At 36.5% G+C, this 23,086-nt stretch overlaps 1 protein-coding gene across 4 annotated transcripts; it reads right to left on the bottom strand.

Annotated features, from left to right (window-relative positions):
- Positions 1-1,843: 1,843 nt before the first annotated feature.
- On the bottom strand, positions 1,844-22,210 carry LOC132193859 (protein FAM135A). 4 transcript variants are annotated; one of them, XM_059614788.1, is made up of 23 exons: positions 21,912-22,195; positions 17,012-17,208; positions 12,192-12,283; positions 11,998-12,137; positions 11,697-11,941; positions 11,588-11,617; positions 11,213-11,312; positions 10,939-11,148; positions 10,372-10,455; positions 10,113-10,268; positions 9,749-10,016; positions 8,923-9,212; positions 8,666-8,871; positions 7,922-8,156; positions 7,381-7,713; positions 6,864-7,208; positions 6,442-6,747; positions 5,899-6,152; positions 5,556-5,840; positions 4,996-5,215; positions 4,474-4,723; positions 4,192-4,419; positions 1,844-3,642 (listed from the first exon to the last, which is right to left on the bottom strand). In XM_059614788.1, exons 2-23 carry the CDS (start codon positions 17,086-17,088, stop codon positions 3,437-3,439), a joined length of 4,560 nt encoding a protein of 1,519 aa, XP_059470771.1. In that variant the 5' UTR covers positions 17,089-17,208; positions 21,912-22,195; the 3' UTR covers positions 1,844-3,436. The 4 variants fall into 4 exon arrangements, with proteins under 4 accessions (XP_059470771.1, XP_059470770.1, XP_059470772.1 ...); XM_059614787.1 differs by having other exon boundaries at positions 11,998-12,283; positions 21,912-22,197; XM_059614789.1 differs by lacking the exon at positions 10,372-10,455 and having other exon boundaries at positions 11,998-12,283; positions 21,912-22,197.
- Positions 22,211-23,086: the final 876 nt, after the last annotated feature.

Below are 23,086 nucleotides of genomic sequence, written 5' to 3'. Positions count from 1 at the left end.
TCTGATATTAATTAACCGAATGCAAGAAAAGTTGCTGGATTAATTTAAACAAAACCACGTGGTTTTACAATAATTGACTGATTTTTTTTTATTTATTTGAAATTTAGCGAAAAAGTTATAAAGTTTATTCAGCCATTAAAAGCTGCGGGCTGCTCCATGGATCTGACAAGGTTCTGCACAGTCTCTGCTTTCCTGCAAACAAATTAATGGAAACAAAATTAAATTAAAAATTCATCGATGCTGATATATTGATTTAAAAATCTGAAAATATAAAGCTATCCTAATAGAAATTAAATATTTCCCAAATATTTAAAAAGAAAACTCACAATTATCTGCAGTTGAACATCTCGACGAGGTGTGTTGGGACTATCGACCTCCTGGTCGACTTCACAGATCGGACAACAACAGCAGCAACATTCCTCAGTGCAAATGTCGCACCAAATAATGCACGCAACCAAGACGATGTACAATAAAACTATCAGGATCTCTACGCCTAGAGACATTTCTCAAATCTGTGAACATACAAATTTGTTAGGAATTATTTACTTTTATTTTATAATACGCACGTTAGCATTGATTATCTTGCAAAGAAAACAAATTTAATGGAAATTTTAAATCTATTAGCCACCTCTGAACTTTTGGTAATGATCAAAATCTAAAATATCATAAAAATTAAAAACTACTTATTTGGGAATAAGTTATTTAAAGAAACATAACATAAAATTATAAAGTTTATGACTATTTACATCTAATTTTTATTAAAAAAAAAATAATGTAAAATATAGTGCAGGTTTTTTTTTTTGAAATTTCAATCAAAAAATCAATTTGACAAAAAATTTAGCAAACAGTGTTGCTTGAAAATCTACCTGGAAATCTGAGTTGACTAAAGCGCGCGTTGCCTGTAGGACTGCTCGAAGTGAAATGATGATTTGATCTCTGATACTTTCCTCGTTTCCTCTCAATATTAATTTCCAGAATTCGCACGTCACATATGGACTGGTCCAGCCAGCCCACGTCGAGCTGAATACAGACGATAATCTCATATGATATTATTTTCAAGCACCATCAAGTTGATAGAGATTTGCTAACTCACAATTTGAAATAATGACCGTTGCCATAGTTTTCAATTAATCCCGAGTATTTTTTACTTTATTTAGGACTTATTAGTGGCAATTTAATATAATTGTTTGGGCTTAATATTTTAATATTTCAGCGAGCACGAAAATTCGGCCTCCTCTGCTTTTAGAATGTTGTTTATTTATAGATTTACGATTCAGTGCAATTATAAATTTTAGAGCAAATTTTTAATTATAATTATAATTAATTGGTTTTGCGATCTCGCGCCACAATGATAACTTTTTCAGTTAAGTTGTAATCTTTTTTTCTTTTTTGTGAAAAATTATCTTAAGTAAATAATAACAAAAACCAAGTCAACCAAGGCTCACTACAGCAGCTAGGGTCTTTTTGATCTGAGAAGTTTTAGTAAAATCCTTGCTAGAGTTGGTGCGGTTTTTCCCAGCAAATCTTTTTTTTTTTAATAAATTGTTTTCGAAAACTGAAGGTAAACAATGTGATGCAACAATAAACAACAATAATAAAAATAATGATTTATTCTAAGGTTATGCAACTTGCATCGAAGTACTGAAGAGCGGAACTGAATGCTTGGCGTAATAATTTATTTATTTGTTCTCAATTCAGCCAAATTAAAAAATTACAAAAATATTCTCATATTTAATGATAGTGAAAATATTTGTTAAAATGGTTTTAAATTTCCTAATTGTTCTGATAATTGCAAAATATATTTGGCAAGGTGTATTTGAATAAAACGCAGGTGTTACAATGATTGACAGATTTTTATTAAACTGTAATAAAATGTTGTCAATGCTCCTTTCCGTCTTCAACCGTATCCCATGCCTGGTCGTCCAACATGTAATCAGTGGTAATCGGTTGTGAATCACAGCAAGAGGTTGCGTATGAGTTTAGTTTTTTTATACCAATCTCATTGATTTTTGTCAAAAATCCTACTTTGCAAATAATAATTAATATTATACATTTTTTTTGTTAATACAATAACCAATCAATAACATACGCATTCGCTCTCTTTTAAAATTATCTTCTATATTATTTTTTCTTGTTTCATCAAACGACCACCAATATAAAATTGTTTCGGTAACGTTAGTTTTCGGGTTAAAGTGTGTTGTGTTTTTAATGAGTAATTAATTAATGATACATAATTAGTACGAGATATACGTAAGTTTTTGAGCTTTTCAAAAAACTTTGTCATAATTTTTTAAGCAGTACAAGTATGTGTGAGAGAGAGAGGAAGTCACGCTTTTTCCAATTTTGAGATGCTTTAAAAATTTCTTCTTTCAAGTTTTGGATGCGACGTGATAAAACCTTGAGCTTTGACCGAAGGAAATCGCATTATTGCAGTTGAGCATTTTTAAATTCGTATCCAGTAGTAACAAAATTATAATTTTATTATCAAGCAAATTAGGAAACCATTTTTTAAATTAGGCTCATTTCTATCTAAAAAGTATAATTTAAAAAATAAGCACCACTTTCGTAGCTTTATTTTTTTTTTAATTTCCACTATTTATGGGAAGAAATTACAAATTTACTCTAAGAAATTTTGGTCAAACCTGTCCGGCTCCTTTTTTTCAAATTCCTGCGTATTTTTTATTTTCAGTTCAAATCTGCTTGTCTGTTAAAGGGAAGTTTTGTGCTGCCGTTTTTTCGTCGTTTCAAATTTTACATCCTGGAAATGTTTTTGTTAAAATTTTAAACGCCTACGAATGTATACCGACGTTACATATTATGCATCTTTTTACGAAATATATTTTTCAACTTTTTTATCCATAAATACACATTTTTTTTTCTCATAATAATTAATCTCTTTTGTCAAAAGTTGTCACGTTTACATGTATATATAATACCGAGTCAAAATAGATTCGAGGTTTTCTTTCTCCGTTCAAAACAGCTGTATGTTGTGCTCTGTCGATTCAGCGCTAAGCTCTCCGTATATATCTGGGTTTTACACTTATTGTTGTTTATTCCGTTAGTAAATCTATATAACATTTCATACTTTAATTGGTTTTCCAGAAAGGACAAGAATGAAAAATGCGTTACATTTAATTTTTAACATATTTTTTCCTTCAAACGAGAAAACAATTTAAGAGATTGGATTTTTTTTAAATTTTGGTGTCTTCTTTTTCCTTTTGCAGAAAATTTTTGAGCAACCAAAAGAGAATTGTGTAAGTTTTTGGTCTCAGTTAATTTCTCGGGAGGAAACACGAAAACGTCGATATCTGTCACTTTTTTTTTACTTTTTCTTCGGCGGAATTCGCACTCAACAGTGAAAGGATTGACGCATTGGGGGACGCGTGGTCAGGTTGGGGGTGGGGGGAGCACTTTTGCTTCGGCGGCGTTCGTCCTTTCATCTGAAGTACTTGAGTCCGGTGACGACGAGGAACTTCTCGATGAAGAGCTCCGAGTCGAGCACGGCGATGTGCGCGGCGCGGCCGATCAGCGAGTTGGCCGTGTTGGGCAGCGCGTGGTGCACGTCGTACCGCACAAACGTCACCTCCGGCTTGTTGATGATCGGCGTCAGGATGTTGTGCACCATTTCCCGATACGCGGCACCTTTGTCAAAAAAGGTAATAAGTTTAACAAAATTAAATAAATAGAAAAATCATAAGGAAGAGATTTTATATTTTGATTATCTTTTTATTACAATTTTTTCCTAATTTCTTTATTAATTTTTAATTTAAATCGAATAATCTTATGAAAATATTAATCTAGAATGAAAAGTACAATCAATGTTTTAATGGAATAAAATTAAGGAAAAACATATTGTCCCCAATTTTTTTAATCCAAATTTATTATCATTTTGTCCTCTATTTCAGCGATAGTAAAAACCTACCTAATTGTTCCAAACTTCACTAAAACAGTCTATTAATAAAATAAACACTCATTTTTAAGGAGAGGCTTTTGTAAAAAAAGGCTCGATTAGTTAAGGAGCAAAATAAATAAACAATAATTCTCTGGATTCACTTAGCGCCTGCAGTTTTCAGATATAGGCAACCGGCTTGTCTCACATAATTTCTCATTATTTATAAAACTATACGAACCTTTGTTATTTATAAAATAAAACAAAAATAGTAAAATTTCAGATTTTTTTTTGTGATTTACCTTGAACCGTGGTGTCCCTCACAGCGGCTTTGCACAGCTCGATGCGACTGGAGTGGAGCGGCACATATCGGTCCTGACTGGAGCCGCAGAGCAGAATGTTTTTGAAGCAGTGCAAGTTGGACTTTTGGCTCAGCCGGTACAAAAAGGTTTGCCGCACGTCCGGCGAGTCCTTCAGCGAAAGTTGCAGCAACGACCCCGACTTCTTCCACTTCTGCATGAACCACATGCCTAACAAAATAAAATAATGAAAAAAATTTATTTCTTTTAATTTAATTTGCTGACCCATGTTGACGAGGCCGCTGGAGTTGTACATGGTGCCTAAGTGCGGGCCGGACAGAGAGAGAAAAGTGTGGAATTTGCTGAGCAGTGGCTTCATCTGAGGCCTGGTGAGAGCTGAGCGGATGATGATGTTGCCCAGGGAGTGGCCGATGAAGCTGATCTTGGCCGGATTCAGGCTGCAAGCACCGATGTGGAACAAAATCTCGGCTACTAACTTATCAGTCATAGTGTCAAAGTCTGAAAACGTGTCACCCTGGGAGACGAGAAAGAACAAAATTTAGTAATTCAAATTTCTAATTACATTTTTATTTGAAAACGAGAATTTAAAAGTTATAAAAAATTTCAAAGAAAAATTAAATAAATTAAAATTTAATTGCTATAATTTAATTTTTTTTTTGTAAATTTTAATTTCATTATTTATGATTCCAAAATGTAAATGACAAATTTATTTATTTAGCTTTTTTTTTAAGATTTATTCATGACGATATAGGTTTTTAGCATTTATTTTAACTAATTTTTTGAGACCTGATTCCTTTCCGACATGAGAAACTCGAGGTTGGCGCCTGGCAGTCCCATCTCCAGATATGTCTTGACGAGCCGCAGGTCGGCCGAGTTGCCGTCGAGGCCGTGCACGCACACGATGAGGTGCAGCCCCTCGGGCGAGAAGATCCGGTACTCGTCGCTGATGTGGAAGTACGGCAGGGTGGACGCGAGGGTGGGAAAGTCGCTGTGATCCATAATAGAGCTACGCGTCAGCAGTGCCGGAGAAAAGAGAGAGAAATTCGTGTTGCGCATTATTATTCTGTGTGTTTTCGTCGGCACAAAAAAACACTCCATCAAAACAGTGCGTGATTGATGCATGTAAGTGTAATGTTTGGAATATGTACAAGGAAGAAACATTCTGTTTGAAGCAAATTTCCAAGTTTTTGTGTAAATTTGAATATTTTTTAAAGTTTCAAACAACAAAATCTCAGTTTTAAAATAAACAAAATTATATTCAAGACGAAAAGTGAACAAATAAATTTTATTTCAAATTAGACAAGGGAAATTTTCACAAACAAAAACTTTGAACAAAGAGAACTCACCTGCACAGCATTCCTGAGAAGTTCATCTGTCGCTTGAAGTCTTCTTTGTACTTGAGGAAGTTGAGGACGTCGTCCTCCACCGTGCCAGCCTTTTGCTGTTTGTTGTGCAAGTCCTCGATGGTTTCGCCTCCATTGTTGGGTGAAGAATTGACGTTGGGCGTTGCAGGGGCCTCGGCCGGTTTGTTCTCCTTGAAACACTCGCAGGCCACGTGTTGGGGGCTGGGCGCCCCCGGGGGCGGCAGAAGGGGGTCGCTCGGACAGGAACAAGTCTTCTGTTGGTCAGCTCTGGAAAAAATTGGAATTAATCAAAATTGAAACAAAAATTATTCGCAATTGTATGTACTTTGGCGACAGATTTTGGTTGGTGCGTTTGTTGATTTGCGGGTCGGACAGGTTGGCGCTGCGTTTGTCCGGCAGTCTGCTGATGGTGGCCGATTTCTCCGTTGGCAGTCGCGTCAGCTTGTTGGGAAGTTTTGGCGGCAGGGTCGAAGTGTTTCCTGGCAGCATCAGGTCGGCCTTCCTGGCCAGCGCGGAGACTTTTCCCTCGATGGCCACAAAGTCCGATAAGCTCTCGTACACGTGGAAAGGTTCAAGTTGCTGCAAAAGAAATTTGAAAACAGATAAAATTTTTGCCTCAAATTTAATAATGGTAAAAATAATTTAACATAAACAATTATTTCAAAAATTCTCACAAGAAAAGCAATGGATATTTATAAAAAAAGCCTAGGTAAAAAAGTATCTTTGAAAGGTGGCAAATTTTTTATTAATTTTTTTTTATAGTAATTTTTCTATATTTTGAGACTAACCCTATAATCAATATTAATTAATTAAATTTCCTATTGATTCAATATCATTAAAGACTTTTTGGATAAAAAAAATCATATACCTGAGAAATCTGTCTTCTCAGCACGTTGTTCCTGACGGGGGAGTCTCTGAATTGCTCTGGCGGAAGTTTGGGAATTCTGAGCGGCTGCTGCAGAATGTTGGGCATCGACATCACCGGTGGCTTCTGCACAGACTCGTCCTCGTCCTCCGAGGGTGCGAATAGGGGCGGGTCGCGGAACTGCTTCGGTGGTGGCAGCGGCACCTCTTCGTAGGGGTGCTTGGCCTGGTATTGCAGAAGGGCCTTGGCAGTGTTGGGCGCTTTGTTTCTCATTTTCACACTAAACTGTTTCAACTCCTCTAGTTTGGCCTAAAAAAATAATATAAAAATTGATTCCATTTATTAATTTTAAAATTTTAAATATTTTGAAAAATATTTTTAATATTTTAAACTAACAAATTTTTCTAGTTTTATGAAAAAATTACCTTTAATTGTTCCCCATTGACCATGGCCGTGTCGTTAATGATCAGCTTTCCCAGATTGTCGTTGATGTTGTTGTTATACTCCTCAGGCGTCAGTTGTCCACTGGACACGTCCCTGGAGGATCGTCTACTCGAGTTGGACACCCACCCGCTTTGTTCGGAGGTGATGTCACTGGCCGACGAACTGAGCTGCTCGTTCTTCTTCAGGGCGCCCGGCTGGAGAAGGTCGGTGGTGGGAGGGAAAATCGGGAAGGGTGGGTTGTGCGTCGAGGGGCTGGGAATTGGCGGCGCCGACAGTGGCAGTGTTGGCGGTGATGATGATTGAGGCGACAGAGAGTTTACTTCCACCTAATTAAAAAGAAACATAATTAAATTTTGAACCACAATTTAAGTATAAAAATCCTGTCAAAACATAATTTTTTTTCTAATTCTTTAATTTTGAATGAATGCAATAGAATCTATTCAATGTGATTCAAATATTTAAAAAAAGCCTCACTTTAAATTAAAATTGAAATCGTACCTGGGGAGTGGTGCCGAGATTAGGCATGGACTCGCTGTTGAGATCAGTGATTCCCCTCCAATAAATGGCAGGAACGGACATGGTGCTTTGGGAATGCCTCAGGGTTTCGCTGAGGGAGTACGGGACGCTGACGCTCGTTTCCAACTTCCTATTGTTGCTGGAGACGAGCGCCGTCGAGTCGGAACTCGGGCCGTTCGAGTCCGACGAGGAATTCTCTCCGTTCACCATTTTCGGCGGCGGCGTCCGCCGCCGTTGCTTGTTGGTCGGCGTCTGCGGAAGTTTGTGCAGCTCAAGTTGCAAAGCGTTTCGCAGATCTTTTTCACGCTGATGAGCCTAATTTAATTTGCTATTAATTAACCGCCAATTTCATAAATTTTATATTTCAATAGCATTGATTATTATGACAGCAATCTTTGATTAATTGTATCTTATGAACGCCACTTTTTTTATTTTTTGCATCTAGATTGAAGAGATGCAGTCATTCTAAGATTGTTCTAAGTCTTATTGAATTAATTAAAAAACAAGTCAAATAAATTCTTACCAGGGCAAGCTGGCTGAGGAGTCTCTCCTCCTCGCTGCGTTGACGTCTGATTTGCGTTGACCTCGACCTGGCGATTTTTACCCTGGCACTGCTCGGCGGAATCAGATCCAAGGAGGGTGGCTCGTGAGGACCGTGTGGCGGCAGAGGGGGTGGAATGTCGACCAGGGTGGGGTAAGAGCGACCAGTGCCGTTTTTCAGGTAGTCTAAAGACTTGCTGTGCGAAGGCAAAGACCTCCTGAGAGGAAAAGTATACAAGAATTTTTGATAAGAAACGCATAATTCAGCAGATTATGGCCTAAAAATTCATAACATTTTACTGTAAAATGTAAGTTTTGGAGTTAAGATACTTACAGATTTCATTTTTCAGTGTAATTAGGTTGATTTGCACTTGATTTGATGAAATTTTTATCAATTTTGGTCAAGAAATTTCTATGATGATAATTATTTTAAAGTAATTTCTACAAGAAACTATGTTTGGTTTTCAAAATTCTACTAATGAATTTTCTTTCAAAGTCTCCTTTGAATTGACATGTAAAAACCAATATTACAATGTAAAGAAAAATTGTCATTAAAATTAATTTGACTGATTTTTAGCAGAAACCCCTTAATTAGCATTTTATTCTTTTGCTTTTTGTTTTATTTAAATTAAATTATGATCAAAAATTTAGATTAAATTTCGTCGATCCAATCAAAAAATTTATAGTTTATTTTAAATAATATGAAAATCATGATGATTTTTATTACCTAAAACCAGGAAGAGTACTCGTGTCCAGAACGTCGGACGGTTTGACCCTGGGTGTGAGCGTCAGGGTGGCCCTGAGCACTTCGCCAGCCTGCTGCGGACTGGACGAGTTGTTGACGATGGAGGCGAAAGCTTCTGCCAGCAGAAGTTCGTCTCGGGACGCCGAGGCCGAGTTCGGGGCCGAGTTGGCGGGAATGGAGCGAAGGTGCTGAGCAAGAATGGTGAGCGACGGGAGCAAATAATTTTTTTCAAAAGATACATTTGGCTGGTGCTGGAGTCTGGCCCGGTTGAGCGACGGCGCCGGCTGCAGTCCGGTTTTGACCACTTGCTGGATTTTCTGCGAGCGCGACTCGAGGATGGCGTTGATGCCGCAGCTGCAGTCGTCGGGGGGCAGCGGCGTCGAACCCTGCGTGCAGTTTTGCACGCTGGCGGGGGTGCTCGACGGCGTGTGTTGCGGCGGCGTGGGGTTCGAAATCGCGATTGCGTTCAGAGAGCCACCACCCAAGCTCGACGACTCTTTGTCATTGGCGGTGGCGCTCAAGAACGGGTCTGTTCGCAAAGACGGAATATTGAATAATTTGAATGCTAGAAGAATAATAAGTAAAGAATTTCATAACAAATTTCAAATTATTTGTGCAAAAATTAAATATATTGAAAATTAATACTAAAATGAATTTCAAAATTAAATTTCTTTTGAATTAATATATGATTCAATAAAAATTCCCTAAGAAATAATTTAAATTTAAATAAAAAAAAATCAGTTCTCTCCAAGATTTAAATTTTTCTTTGGAATTTAAATCTGCAAACTAATGATAATGCAGAATAAAATTATAATCAAAATCAGGCCTTAATAAAACAAGCCCCTGCTTAAATAAAACAGATAATATGGAGAAAAAAAATTGAAATTTATTATTAGATGATCAAAAAATAAATAAATAAATCATCTATTTAAAAAAGATCATAATCTAAATTTTATCCCATTTTTTTTTAATTTTTTTCTCTATATCTACAATTAAATTTACTTTTAACTTTAATGCTTTTTTAAATTATTTCTGAATTTGTGAAAACAAATTTTTGTTGCTTACCAGAGCCCGCCTTTCTGCCAGTGCCACTTCTCCTCCTTGCAAACTCGGCCACGTCTTGATACTGATCCTCGAAGATAATTGGCATCGAAGTGAGCTCTCCGTCGAGTTCGGCACACGACACCGGAAGTGGAGGCAGAGCCGCGAGGTACCGTGATCGCCTCACAGCTTCACTGACCGTCAAGTAACTCTGATAATTAGCGTCGTAACAACCGCCGGCGCTGTGCCGAGGGTTGTCTATGACGAAGAACGCCTCGGCGAATCGTTTCACCTTGAAAATAAAATAATTTCTGTAAAAAATTTCTGGTATTTAAACAAAATTTGTTTAAAAAAAAATTGTAAAATAAATATTTTAATTTGATCATACTCGTAATTGGTGGTGAACTCTGGCCAAGTGTTGGTGGACTGGCTCCTTGCAACTGAAAGCTTCCAAGAACTGCTGCCACAGTAAAATGTTTTCGGCGCACAACTGGGCAATGTCTGAGTTGGCGAGGGCGACGAACTCCTCCTCGCCTTCAACAGACTGCAAACGTCGATTTTAAGTATAAAAATTTCTGGTTATTTTACAAGACAAGCAAAGCGAAACGCGTTTCTTTAAATTAGAAGAACAAAATGCGAAAAATTACCCTGAGTCTCTCCCAAGGTGGAGTCGACGTTGCGGATCGGGTCCCGTGGGTGCCGTACAGAAGATTACTGCGATGATGCGTGTCCTGCGCGTTTCGTTCGTTGCCAACCAACAAATAACAGTTTAGAGATACCAAATTTTCAACGGCGTTGAAACATTGCATCTTTTTTTAAATCTCTTATTGCTAGTTAGAATTTAGGGTCACCGTTATTGGTCAGAAATTCACATATCAGAAATATTGTTATCGGAAATTTTGTATATCATTTATCAGAATTTTCTTTTATATACATTTGAATCTCTTTTACTTAAAGTGGTGTATTATCAATTACAATAGTTGGACATCATTCCGAAAATTTGAATTTAGGATCAATAAGAGGTTCCCAAAAGTAATACATGAACTAATTCATGCACATGAACATGGTATTTTAATTAATTTTAATATTATGTTTTAATTAATACTTTAAAAAATTATTTACATTTTTCCTTTTATTTCTAATGAACGTAGAACTATAATCATGCTCTTGATTAAGTACAAAACAAATGGAATTTTTTTTAAACTTATTTTTACCTTTGAGAGTTCGCTCAGCGTCGCGTACCTGGAGACGCAGTCGGACTTTTCGAGCCGCAGCTGCTGCCACGCTGGAAGAAGTCGCATGAATTCGTGCAGCCGCGACTGCAGAGCCTCAAAAGAGGCCAAAAGGATGCTGCACACTTCACGGTGCACATGCCGCGCGTGGGCGATCCGCGACGACCCTGACCCCACACATTTGTTCGTGTTCTGCAGACGCAAAAAGGAAGGAAATCAATTGAAGCGCAAAGGTCAATTTTCCCGAGTCGTTTACCAGCTGGCCAAAGAAAACCGTGTCCATGTTGGAAGATGGAGGAGGCCGAAAATTGAACTTCTGAGAACCGCCCAACCAGGTTTTACTTGATCTCGGAGTACTGAAATTTTTACAATTTTTGTTACGTCTTTTTATAATGATTTAATCAAAGTTTACTTAATTTTATTTGAATTCTGGAAATGTCACTAAAAATAAAATAAATTTTAAACTCTTAGTTTGATTACAAGATTTTACTGCCCTGTATTTGACAAAAAAATCCGATATTCCTTACATTTTTATAAAACCGTTTCACAAACTATTAAGTAACTTTCTGAATCAATTGTATCTAATTATATTTTTCATTTTAACAGAAAACATTGCAATTTTTCTACTCACCAACTTTGCACATAGTGTAGGATGCTTTTCCTGTAAAAACAAAACAATTTAATTTTCTTTATTTGTCTAATTTCGGACAAACACATTCATAGAAAATGATTTTGCTCACTTAATGTACGGTTGATGGAGAGCGACAAGGCTGGCGTGGATGGTGAGAGTGACAGCCGCCAAGTGGAAATAGTCAAACAACACTGGCAGGTGGTAGTGGAGGCCCCGCGTGGGCGAGAAGTTGAGCTGCAAAGTGCGACTAGAGACGCTGGCGATCGCCGTTTGTTGATCCGAGGCGAACGTCTGGTCCGAGAACCAAAGTTCCACGATCAGCTGGAAGTCTGCTCGCTCCAGAGTCTCCTCAATCTGACAAATATATTAAATTAAAATTAAAAAAAAAAAAAAAAAAAAAAAATTGTCACCTTTTGACTGTCGACCAAAATGTGCACTCTGAATGTGAAGACGTCGTCGAGAAGGACCTCCTCATTTCGGTACAAAATCTGGAAGGTTTTGCTCACGCCGGTGCCGTTCACAACGCAAGCAGGAAAAACCGAATCAGCCTCTGAATTCGTCAAAATTAATTTACAAATCTGACAAATTTCCTCTCGAATCTCACTTTTATACTCTCCTTGCGCTCTGGGCAGGCTGACCTCGATTTTAACCGGCACCTTTGGGGACACTTTGAGGCCAGTCCGAATCTGGTAGTACCTGCAATGGAAAAAAAGAGTAAATTGAAGCGCCTGCGGAAGACGAAGGTAGGCAATTTGCTCGACAGTGGAGTCGTGTCGGTTGCAGGAATTGACAAAACAAATCACGTTTTTTATAACAAAATCTTGTCATTTTGTCTCTTTGAATTTTACTTTGTAAAAAAAAATTAAATATCAAAATCCAGATATTAGATTATACACTTATATTATTCAAATTTAATTTGAATAGTCCCAGATTTTTAATTTAATCATACAATTAAATCTTTTTAACAACTTTTGCTCTGGATTTCTCTCTCTCATTACAAGATTTTACTGGTGCGACAAAAGGTGCTTGCAACTCTTGTCTAAGGAGGGCTGCAATTAAATTCGCCGGCGGCGCAAGTCACTGCATTCAACAAGCTAGACGACTATTTAGAAAACAGTAGTGTCGATCTGCATTTAAAAGGCCTCGCCGTTTCTTTTGTCGCTCAAGTTGCCGCGCTTTGTCTTTCGAGGGCCCAAAGACGAGACTGTTGTCAAAAGCCCTTTGCTCCTCCGTCTCTCCCTCTGTGTTGTCAAGGTGTGTGCGACGCTAATCAGCAACACCTCGCCAAATCAGATTGCCTGCGTCTCACTCAATAACAACGCAGCGCCAATTTCCGCAACAGCCATTCAAGCGCCCAACAAAGCATAATATTTTTGTCTGATACAAGAGCGAAGGCGTTTCTAAATAATATTTAAAAGTTATTGAAGATTGACGGGCTTTTTGAATTATTTTATAAATTTCCCATCAAATATTACATTATTTTCCATGGAAAAGAGTAGACAATTGAGATATAAAACATTAGAATTTTATTTTGCCTGAAAAAGATCAATTTTCGAATATACTCAAAAGCTTTGTTTTTAATTGACTAAAAATGGGAAATAACAACAAACAAGATAAAATATTACAACATAAGAAAATAATGAAAAAGAGAATTTAGTTTATTTAATTAATGCAGCGTAATTGCTAGCATATTTATAACATTTCAATTCATTTTTACTACCAGAAAATTCGTACCTTTGTAACATTTCAACATAAGGTTGTTTTTTTCACAACCGTTATCAGAATTTAAGCCCTCATTATTTGAATCAGACGCAGAGAATATATTTTAAAAATCCGTCCTCTAGCAATACTTTTCCTCCCAATTAACGAGCGAGCCGGAGATAAAGAAATGGCTGCGAGTTTTTTTTTGCCGCGGATTGCAAGTGACGGGTTGCGGAAAAGCGGCAGGTAAACTCTGGCAACACTGTTGCAGGAAACACACACAGCCTCCCCAGCATGTTGATAAAATGTCTCAATATCGATTTTCGCGATTACGACATGTCTAAATTAATTGCAACGACTTCCAGCGCATTCAAAGTAAGAGCCACTTTTCCTAATTGAAAACAATCTTCATTAAAAATTCAAGTTCTGAAGCGGCGCGAGTGAAGTCCCTCGGGGCACAAAACTCCAAAATAAAACGCGCGTGAGCAAACAATTTAGAAAAGTTGAGAGAAATTCCGGAAGCAATTTGATATAAAAACAAAAGTTGTACAAGTTTTCAAAATAATTGTCAGCCAAAATTTAATTGCGAATTGTTTAGAATTCTTTGAATAGATTAAGTGGAAATGGTTTAATTTTTTTCCTTGGAAAAATGAAAATTGTATAAAACAATTATTATAACAGTATTTTTATTTCTTATTTAAAAATGAAAGCACAACTCTGATTGACCAAAAGGTTTGTTAACCTTACTTCTGCACATTGTTGCAAGGAACATTTAGGAATTGATAAGGAAAATGCATTTTCTTTTGTTCTTTCAGACTTGAATGGAATTCTCTTTTGAATGACCTAATTAATTTTCCGAAGAAATCAAATCAAGTCGTTCCTTATTTGCCTCCAGAAACTTTCAAAGAGACATGAAACAGAATTTTCTTCCTTCTGCAACTGAAGTTTGTGCGCAACTTTGATTTGGTTTTGCCTCCGAGTCCTTCCCTTTTCCCAGTACAAAGACTTCTCTCTGGCTAAATTTTGACATCGATTTGCTCTGCTTTCCTGGCAAAATGCTTATTGAAAGCGCAGGTGGGAAAATTGTTCTGCACTCGTGCGGCTTCTGCTGCTGCTAGACCGCAGGTAATTTTTTTCCCTTTCCCGGCCGACGTCAGAGGCATACAGCGGACTAAACCATTTGGCTGGAGAGGAAAAAATTAAGGGAAAAGTGAAACTCCCAAACTTTCTAGACCGGCAAAAAGTCATTATTCACTAAAAAGGGCACTATTTTGGCTTCAAATATTATTGAAAAGGTCGCAGGTCAAGTTTTTCCAGCAAAAAGTTTTCTTCAGGAATTGTTTGGAAGAAAATAAAATCAAGATAATAGCTTCATTTTTGCATTTTTTTCTAAATTTTTTAGTAGGAATTATTTTTAATTATGAAGACTCTACAAAAAACACCGTCTATTCCTAATGAAAATAAAATTTGGAGACATATTAAAATTATCATGATTTCAATTTTTAGTAAATAATTGATAAATGTAAAATATTAATTTAAAAAGAAAATTATTGTAAATTTATATTGAATTCAAAAAAATTTTTAAATCAAATTATCTTCATGAAAAATCAAATAAAAATCCAGTTTTAAAAAAGACGTATTTAATAAATAATTAAATATTTGTTGAAAAATAATTTACTTTTTCTAATAATCTTTTTTTATTCCCACAATAAGAGCATTCAGTATGATGACGTCGTGCAACCCTCCATGCCGAAAGAGCAATATCAATATAGCGCGCTCGATCCCCCTTTTGCTAATTAGGCGCGTTTCATTCGGTTCTCCGACCCAATCTCGCTACGAAAATGATCATCGTCTCTCTCTCACTCTTTCATTTCAGCCGTTGGTTTTTCGTTCAACCTGGAGGCGTCATCGCCCTCTTTTTATTTTTTTGCTGGTCTCTCTACGTGGACCATTATTACAAAGGGGAGAAAAAGAGAGCTCGCTTTCTCTCTCTGCCTTTATTGTAGTACAACAATACGTCCTCCGCCGAATATATAGAGAAAATTTTAAATATACATACGCAAAGCATTTAAATAAAAAGCCAGCTTATGTATGTATTTAATACTGGCGTGCGTGTATATTTGAAGGGAAAAAATATATATAATGGTCGGCGCTCTTTCTAAATTTAGCGCCGCACAAAGGAGCAGAGAATGTCCGCCTCGCTCATCGCACCACCGGGGCAGTGAAAAATCTCCCTCGCGGAATCCAAAACAAAAAGTAGCGCCGAAAGTTAGAAAGACTTCATATAAATCTCCTCTCTAACGCTATTAAATTCTCTTCTGGCAGCATTTCCGTCATAAAAAACTGCAACTTTTAAACGCTGTTTGATCTAATTTCAGATCAATTATTTAAAAAACTTAGGGCGGAGAGATGGTTAATTTTTAATTGGAGACTTCAAAAGTAATTTTTTTGATGTATCCGTAAAGGATGAAATTAGAATTCAAAATTCGTAAATTATTAAATACTTCAAATAGAAAATATTTCAGATTCATGGATTTTTTTAGTTTTGTTTTGCTAAGAAAATAAGCGTGGCCTTTATTTGCATTAAGTTTGAGGAATGAAACTATCAAATCAAAAGATTCATTTGTTCTTGTCTTATAATTGTATTAATATTAATAATTATCATAAATTTCGTTTGGAAATATTTTTTCTTTTTTCAAATGACGAATATTTCACTGATTAGTAAGTTTTTCTTATAAATATACAAACCATTTTATATTTAAATATATTTTCCTCTCAATTTTTACAAAATAAAAGTATTTTCACTTTTTACTTCCACTGACCTTTTTTTTAAAGAGAAAGATTTATAAACAAAGCTCCTGCTCCTTCAGTATTTCACTTCCAACACGTGTAAACCATTCAAGGAAATCTTTACTTTTAGGTTTATCTGAACAAAAATTATGTACAAATTTCACCACGTGAATTTTATTAGACGCTCAGCTGCTGTGCGCGTGTGTCTGTGTTTATACGATCTTGGCGCTGTTAAAAAAATAATCAGTTGTGGCGCGTTATGCTGGTCACCCTCCCAGATCATCTCGTGCGAGGAAAGAAAAGAATGAGGGCCAAAATTAAATCCGGCACCGGAGACTAGTCGTCGTCGGAGCGCCAGTCCCAGATGTAATTTCGGCGCTCGCCTCCGCTTTTTTCTCTCCGAGCTGTCTATTAATTTTACGACACTTAATGGGCCGAGTGATCATTTTGCCCGCACGCAAAGCATCATTTTGCAAAGATCCAAACGACGTGTTTTAGTACGTGTCGAAATAAGTCGCAGGATTTTCAACAAAAACACTGGAATTTAATATTATTTTTACAGTAGAAGAATCTGTTGTCGTTCAAAATATTAAATATTTTTATTAAAACCTTTTGAAGCTTAAAAAAAGTATTAATTTTGAGACAATGATGTATTTATACTAATTTGGAAATGAAATTTATTTTTATTTATTTATCTTTAATTGAAGAATTTCTCACATTCCATGATGAATTCCATCTTAAACGATTGTTAATTGTGTCTAATGAAATCAGAATCAACCTTGGTTTTCCCTTCTGCAACTCGACTGTAATTGACTATTAATTTTCCCTACTCAAGGTTTTCTGCGCTCAGTCGGAGTCGAGCAATTAATTAGCTGCGCAGAAGGTGTGAGTGCGATTCAAAGTTTTGCATGAGGTCGTGTCGAGCGAACTCACCCTCGCTGGAATAGGTCGACATTGTAGAACTTGTAGAGCTCGATGCAGAATTCCATGGTGGCCTGAAGTTCACTCATGATTGTGTTTTATGTGTATGCAGATGACCAGTGGGCTCGAATCAATAACCGAGAGGAGGAAAACTCTCAAGCGCTGCACCACCGACGGGGATGCACAACATCGCGCACCAGGCCTCCGCACTGCAAACAGGGTAATTTCCTTTTGAATTAATGTTTTAATTTTTAATTACAATACAAAGATGGAAAACTTTTAAATTGGTTTTAACAAAGTTCTTAAAATAACTGAAATAAAATTGTTCCGTGATTGAGGTGACAACTGATAAGAGCTTGATTTAGTGAAATTTTTATCAATTTTGGGCAGGAAAAATTAGGGAAAACAATTACTTTCGAAAATTCAAAAACCAATGCTAATGTAGAGAAAAATTACCGAGCATGAATCTTTTTATTTAATCAAAAAGTAGCATGTTTTGAATGTTTTCCAAACAATCTTGTGATAGCTTTAAAATTTAGTAAATATTTAACAGTAAAGTAAGCAATTAATTTAAAAAAAAACGCTTTTTATTTTTACTGAAATACAATGCCCAGCATATTAATTACTATTAATTTACATTTTTACTTGCTGTTAAATTTATAATTAACTCCAATTTTAAAGGAACTTTATCCATAATTTTGTAGAATAATTCAGTAAAAAATTATAGTTCACTTGATTTAAATTTTTAAGGGTATTTCCCAAAAATATACCATTTGAATTCAAGAATTTAGTAAAAGAAAGAAGATAAAATTAAATGGTATAAAATAAGGAAAAAATCAATCAGTAGTAAATTCTGATAAATCTATTTTTTTTTTTTTTTTTTTTTAATTATTTCACTAACATATTAAATTTGAGTTTGATTCAACCCTCTTATAAATCTAGGCAAAGTTTTGCCACATCTTCAATTAATGATCTCCGCAGTTGGTGTGCGCCGCAAACAGCAGCAATCGCCCCACTTTCGGTGCTCCCTGCCAGTTTTATCAAATTATACGCCAAATTAGGGGCTAACTTGTCCGGCTCGGTCGGGGGTGTTTGCGTCTCTCCCGTCGCGCGGTTAGGGTGAGCGTGCAGGGGCGCCGAAAGGGTCTTTGCCAGATTTTATCACGTGTGCACAAATCTGCAAATATATAGAGAGCCGGCCGAGCTGTTGACCTTTGGCGGAAGCAAAATAACCCCGTCAATCCCCCGGGGGACTCGGAAGAAGAGGAAGACGTGTTGTGAGCATGCATGGGATCAAAGGGGGCGGAAAAGGATGAAGAGACTGCTTTTTTGACTCGCGCACCAGTTGCAACACTTTCCAATAGAATTACTTTTGCACGCCGCACACAAAACAGTGAAGAGATCGGCGGATGTTTGCTTTGCTCGCTACAGAGAGAAATGTGCACGTCCTGTGCTCTGCGCTTTTGTTTCGCGGAATTCCACTGAAATTTCGCAATGCCCTGTTTTCTCTTGTGAAAAGAATCCTGAGAACAGTTTCTATCTCTTGTTGTTTTTAGCAAAAGCTTTGTACTTGGATTTTAGAACGATAAATTTCCTCCGCGTGGATTACTTTTTAAATCACCTTTTTAAAAGAAAGTAAAAGGAATGAGCATTGTATTTCAGAAATGAACTAAAATACAACCAATTTAAGCCTAAATTCGCCCCTATTTCTTTTGTTACAACTGAGAATTTCATGATCATATTTCAGATTAAGGAATCTATTTTTACATCAAAGGAATTATTTATTTTTTTTTCAACCTACTTTCTCATGTTTTAAAATAATAATAAATAATTCACCCATAGATACATTTTCTTTTTTTCAGAATAATGCCCGAATTTAAAACTTTTCCTAAAACAACACATTTAAAAAAATAAGTTATCTTTTTATTTTGTACCAAAAGAACTTGCTTTTAAAATCTCCATTGATTCAAAATTAATGTAATTTATTTTGTTATGTATGTTTTTTGGTTAAAATTTAAAAAAATAAGCGTTTTATTGAGGGCGATCCAAAAGCCTAACCTGGCCCAGGGTAACCTGACTTAGCCCCGGGCTAACTTAGCCCACCAGCAAAATTGAATGGCGGGTTAAATTAGCCCGGGCCAGGTTATTTTAGCCTGGGCCACGTTTGCCTTTTGGATCGCCCTCATTATCTTTTGATCTTCAATTGAATTTTTGTTTTGTCAAATAAAAGAATTATTACTAACGTTTTGAAATTCTTGTTGACCAAAATCTTGTTATGAAGCTAGTCCAATCCTTTTACTTACTTATTGAAAGGAAGTGAAATTGCTCAACACTTCAAAGCATAAATTTTCAAGTATAGCCTCTCTATCTTTGCACCTGAAAAGTCAATTCATGTAAAGTGGATACTTTTGAAGCAGAACCCTGACTTTTTTATATAATCTTAGCACTACTTGCACTGTAATTTGAAAGCAAAAACTCGCGCAATGCCGACCGCCCTCGAAATTCAAACAAGCGAATCTTCTCCTCATCACTTGATATATCTTTTCGCGCGGGCTCAGCACCAACAAGAAGAAGAGGCGCATGAATCGCTTCTTTTATATTTGCGCGCCCATAGCAAGTTATTTCAAGCTACGTTTGTTTTGCTTCAGGATTAAACGGCTCGGGGGAAAAAGAGTGCAGGCGGCCAAGCCACTTTTGCAATGCAAAGTCCATCAGCGATAAATAAACTTTTTACTCTGAATAATTCGAGAGTTCCGATTTAGACCGAAGCAAAAAGTGGACGTCAGCGTTGATTTAAATAGGTAATTTTCAGCTTGCTAATGTCAAGTTCAAGCGTGGCTATCTTTATTGTTTATATTTTCAGTCCAGAGCAGCCACTCAAGGTGTCCTCAGATCGATAGAGAAGAAAAATATGGAAATTTATCGGCAGTGCAGACAGCTGTTTGCTTTGGAAAGACCATCACGATAGCGCCCGTAATTGGTGGTGGCATCAGCAGCCTTCAATGTAACACCCTTGAATGCATCAGAAGGCCACGGCAACAAAAGCAAAGGCCGAAAAAAGTCGTCAATAAAATTGAAATGTGAAAGATTAATTTGGGACTTATATAAAGTGTCTGGAAATCAGCGATTGTAATCTTAATCCTCCAAATATAATGTATTTTTTCATAATTTTTGCACTAAATTGTCAAAAAGAAAAAGTTTATTACAAAATATTGCGGTTCAAACTTTCATATTTTAATTCTTAATGCGATGAGATTTTTGAATAATTAAATCTGCCAATTTTTTAAGATATTATTAAATAAATATCAAATAAACCGGCCTCACAATCAGTGTTTCTTCAATAAAGAAAAATTTTCAATTCCGTAAAAATCAATAAAATTTTTGATCAGATTCATAGACAACATCATCAGTGGAAGGATTGAAAACTCAACATCATTTTGAAATTGTTGAATTTTGTTAATTTACTATAAATTTGAGACTAAAAAGAAATCTTAAAGGCGATTCATATTGTTCTTATTTTCAAATTTTTATAAATTTCATTCAGGTGAAATCATGGAGAATATTATGATAAAATTTACTCCTTAAAATTTTGATTTCAACCAAATTTAATTTCAGATTTTTGGAAAATAATATAATCTTGAATTCACATTGGGCTAATCTGGCGGAGTGAGATGAGAGAAAGGCATCAATCCGCCCCTTCAGCATCGCTTTTGAGCCCCCGCTCGCGGTGGAGAGGAGCGTTTGCTGGCGTAGTAGGCGTAAATCGATATATGTTCTCCAACAGTGAGCGCGGGCATCCAAACAACACTCGCACAATGTCTGAGTGAGTGAGTGCGAGAGAGCGAGCGAGGGAAACGGCGAACGCAGCAATTACCAAAATTTTATAAATGCCCCAAAATTGTTGTAAAAATATCCAAGCTTAAAAATATTTAATTAATCTGAAATTTTTATACATTTGCTTCACACTCGGATTTGGTCCATTGATTTTTGCCCATTCAAAATCCAGACGTCATTTGACATGCACAAAGGCGAAAAAAAAAATAAATTGCAGCCAGCGAATGGAGCTAGAAAAAGGAGCGACCTCCACTGAGAATATACATGTAAAAAAAAAGACTCGCCACTTGCACTTTTGCACATAGAAACATGAGCAGAAGAAAAAGCGCAGACTGAGCTCCCTTGCACCGGGCAAATTCAATATAGCAGAGAGAGTGAGTTTTTCCGATATGGAAAAAATAAACTCGTTGCTCGGAGCAGGCAAACTCAATTTCGCAAACTTGTTTTCACTTGTATAACTGCGGAAACGCAATCAGCAGAGAGGCGCTAAATATTTATCGCAGTTTACGACCAAACTTTGAAGTGGAACACAAATTACATTCCGGTTGTAAATTTCTTCCGACGACCTTTTAAATTCATAATTTATATCAAAAAAGGGAAATTAAAATTTCTTAAAAATAAGTAATGATTTTTGTTATCAAATTTGGTTTGATGAAACTATTATCAATTTTGATCAGGCCAATTTTTAGAAAAGAAAATTATTTTAGAAATTCCCATAGAAAAACATTTTATAATAAAAAATCAATCCTTAAATTAATTAAATTTGTCTTTTCAAGTCTCCTTTGAATCGCCTTCTAAAAACTAATGCAAATGCAGACAATTATTATCAAAATTAATCAGAAACCAGTTTTTTGAAGCAAAAGCTTTTCTCCTATTTAAATTGAAATTAAGCAATTTTGGAATTTTTCCGGATCAACCCTTATTGCGAAGTTCAACCACCGCTTTAAAACAGCAAGAGTCGATAAATCCGAGTTTTCCACCCGAATCCAATATCCGGTTCATGTCGAGGGACCAATCGCTCACCCCCTCGTAAAATAAAATTAACTTCTTCTTTAAGAATAAAATCCATGCTATTCACCTGCTCGGAGCTTTGCAGCGCGCCAGCTTGCGGCCCTGACATTTCACCTTTTCTCGGGCGCACTCGGCGGCGACGACTGCCGCCTCAGGGTGGTCGGCACGGACCCCACCCTGGCCGCGACCCGGCCCCGCCAGCACCCTTGCGAGGGTCAAAGGACCGAACAGCAGGTTCTGCAGGAAATAAAGGAGCCGACGAGCGAGGGCGCGCTACTCTGCAACCACTTTGCCTGCCATACTGCTCGCTGGTGCGGCACAGGGGTGGCTGCTGCCCCCGCCAGAACACCCCCTCCGCCGCCGGTTCGCCAGCAAGGACCGGCAGAGCGGCACTGCCGGCGAACACCGCTGCTGCTGCTCAAATATTGCACTGACATCTCACCTCGCGACAACCAACTAATTCTCTGCAATAAATAATGCAAATGTGGGCGCCATTCGAAAAGATTTTAAATCGGAGATGAATTATTATTATTTTAAATTGTCTAATTTTTATTTTTATCTTAATTGACAAAGACATATCAACAATGGAGGCTAAAAATTCCAAATAATGTTTTCCAAGAATTGTAAAAAATGGCTTCTATTATTTTATGGAACAAATATGCCTGTAAAATGTCCTTAAAAAATAAACAATCCTTCGGAGGGAAACATTGCATTGTTGGTAAAAAACAGTACCCTATTAAAATTATGTATCAAAAAGACCTTATCCGCCGAGTATCTATAGGATTGATTAATAAATTGATCACTCCGATAACTAAACTACAGAGAATATTCTTTTTAATTTTCTTTATTCGCTCCAAAATGAATTCCAACAATGGAATTTAGGGAATTGTTTCCATGCTGATTCTAAAGTTGTTTTCCTGGGAAAAAATTCTTCTTAGAGTTTTTTTTTACTACTTAGAGATGTTTTTTTAAATTTTAGAATTATCTTAAAATAATTCTGTTATTATTTCGAGAAGTTTCAGTGAATTTTTACATTGTTAGCAAATTTTAAGCTACCATTGTTGTGATTGTTCTGCCAATAAAAAGAAACCTTAACATTGAAAATTAATTATAATAAAATAAAAGTTTGGATTTGTATATCTAGGACACTATCAACCACTGATATAAAATACCAGATTTTACTAGAAATGAGTTATTTATGTGAACTTCTCGAGATTTCAATTTACAGGTAGGAATTTTTAA

This window comes from Neocloeon triangulifer, unplaced genomic scaffold (assembly GCF_031216515.1).
Source record: "Neocloeon triangulifer isolate White Clay Creek 2 clone unplaced genomic scaffold, ASM3121651v1 ptg000005l, whole genome shotgun sequence".
In the NCBI taxonomy this organism is placed as follows: domain Eukaryota; kingdom Metazoa; phylum Arthropoda; class Insecta; order Ephemeroptera; family Baetidae; genus Neocloeon; species Neocloeon triangulifer.
This window is presented reverse-complemented; position numbering and strand designations above follow the sequence as displayed.

Excerpts from the sequence above, each read along its gene's own strand:
- LOC132193859 (XM_059614787.1), bottom strand. The coding sequence starts at position 17,088 with ATGAGTGAACTTCAGGCCACCATGGAATTCTGCATCGAGCTCTACAAG. Across the intron at positions 10,269-10,371 it reads CACCTTGGGAGAGACTCAGG|TCTGTTGAAGGCGAGGAGGA; the intron begins GTAATTTTTCGC and ends CGACGTTTGCAG. Across the intron at positions 10,017-10,112 it reads GAGTTCACCACCAATTACGA|GTGAAACGATTCGCCGAGGC; the intron begins GTATGATCAAAT and ends TTTATTTTCAAG.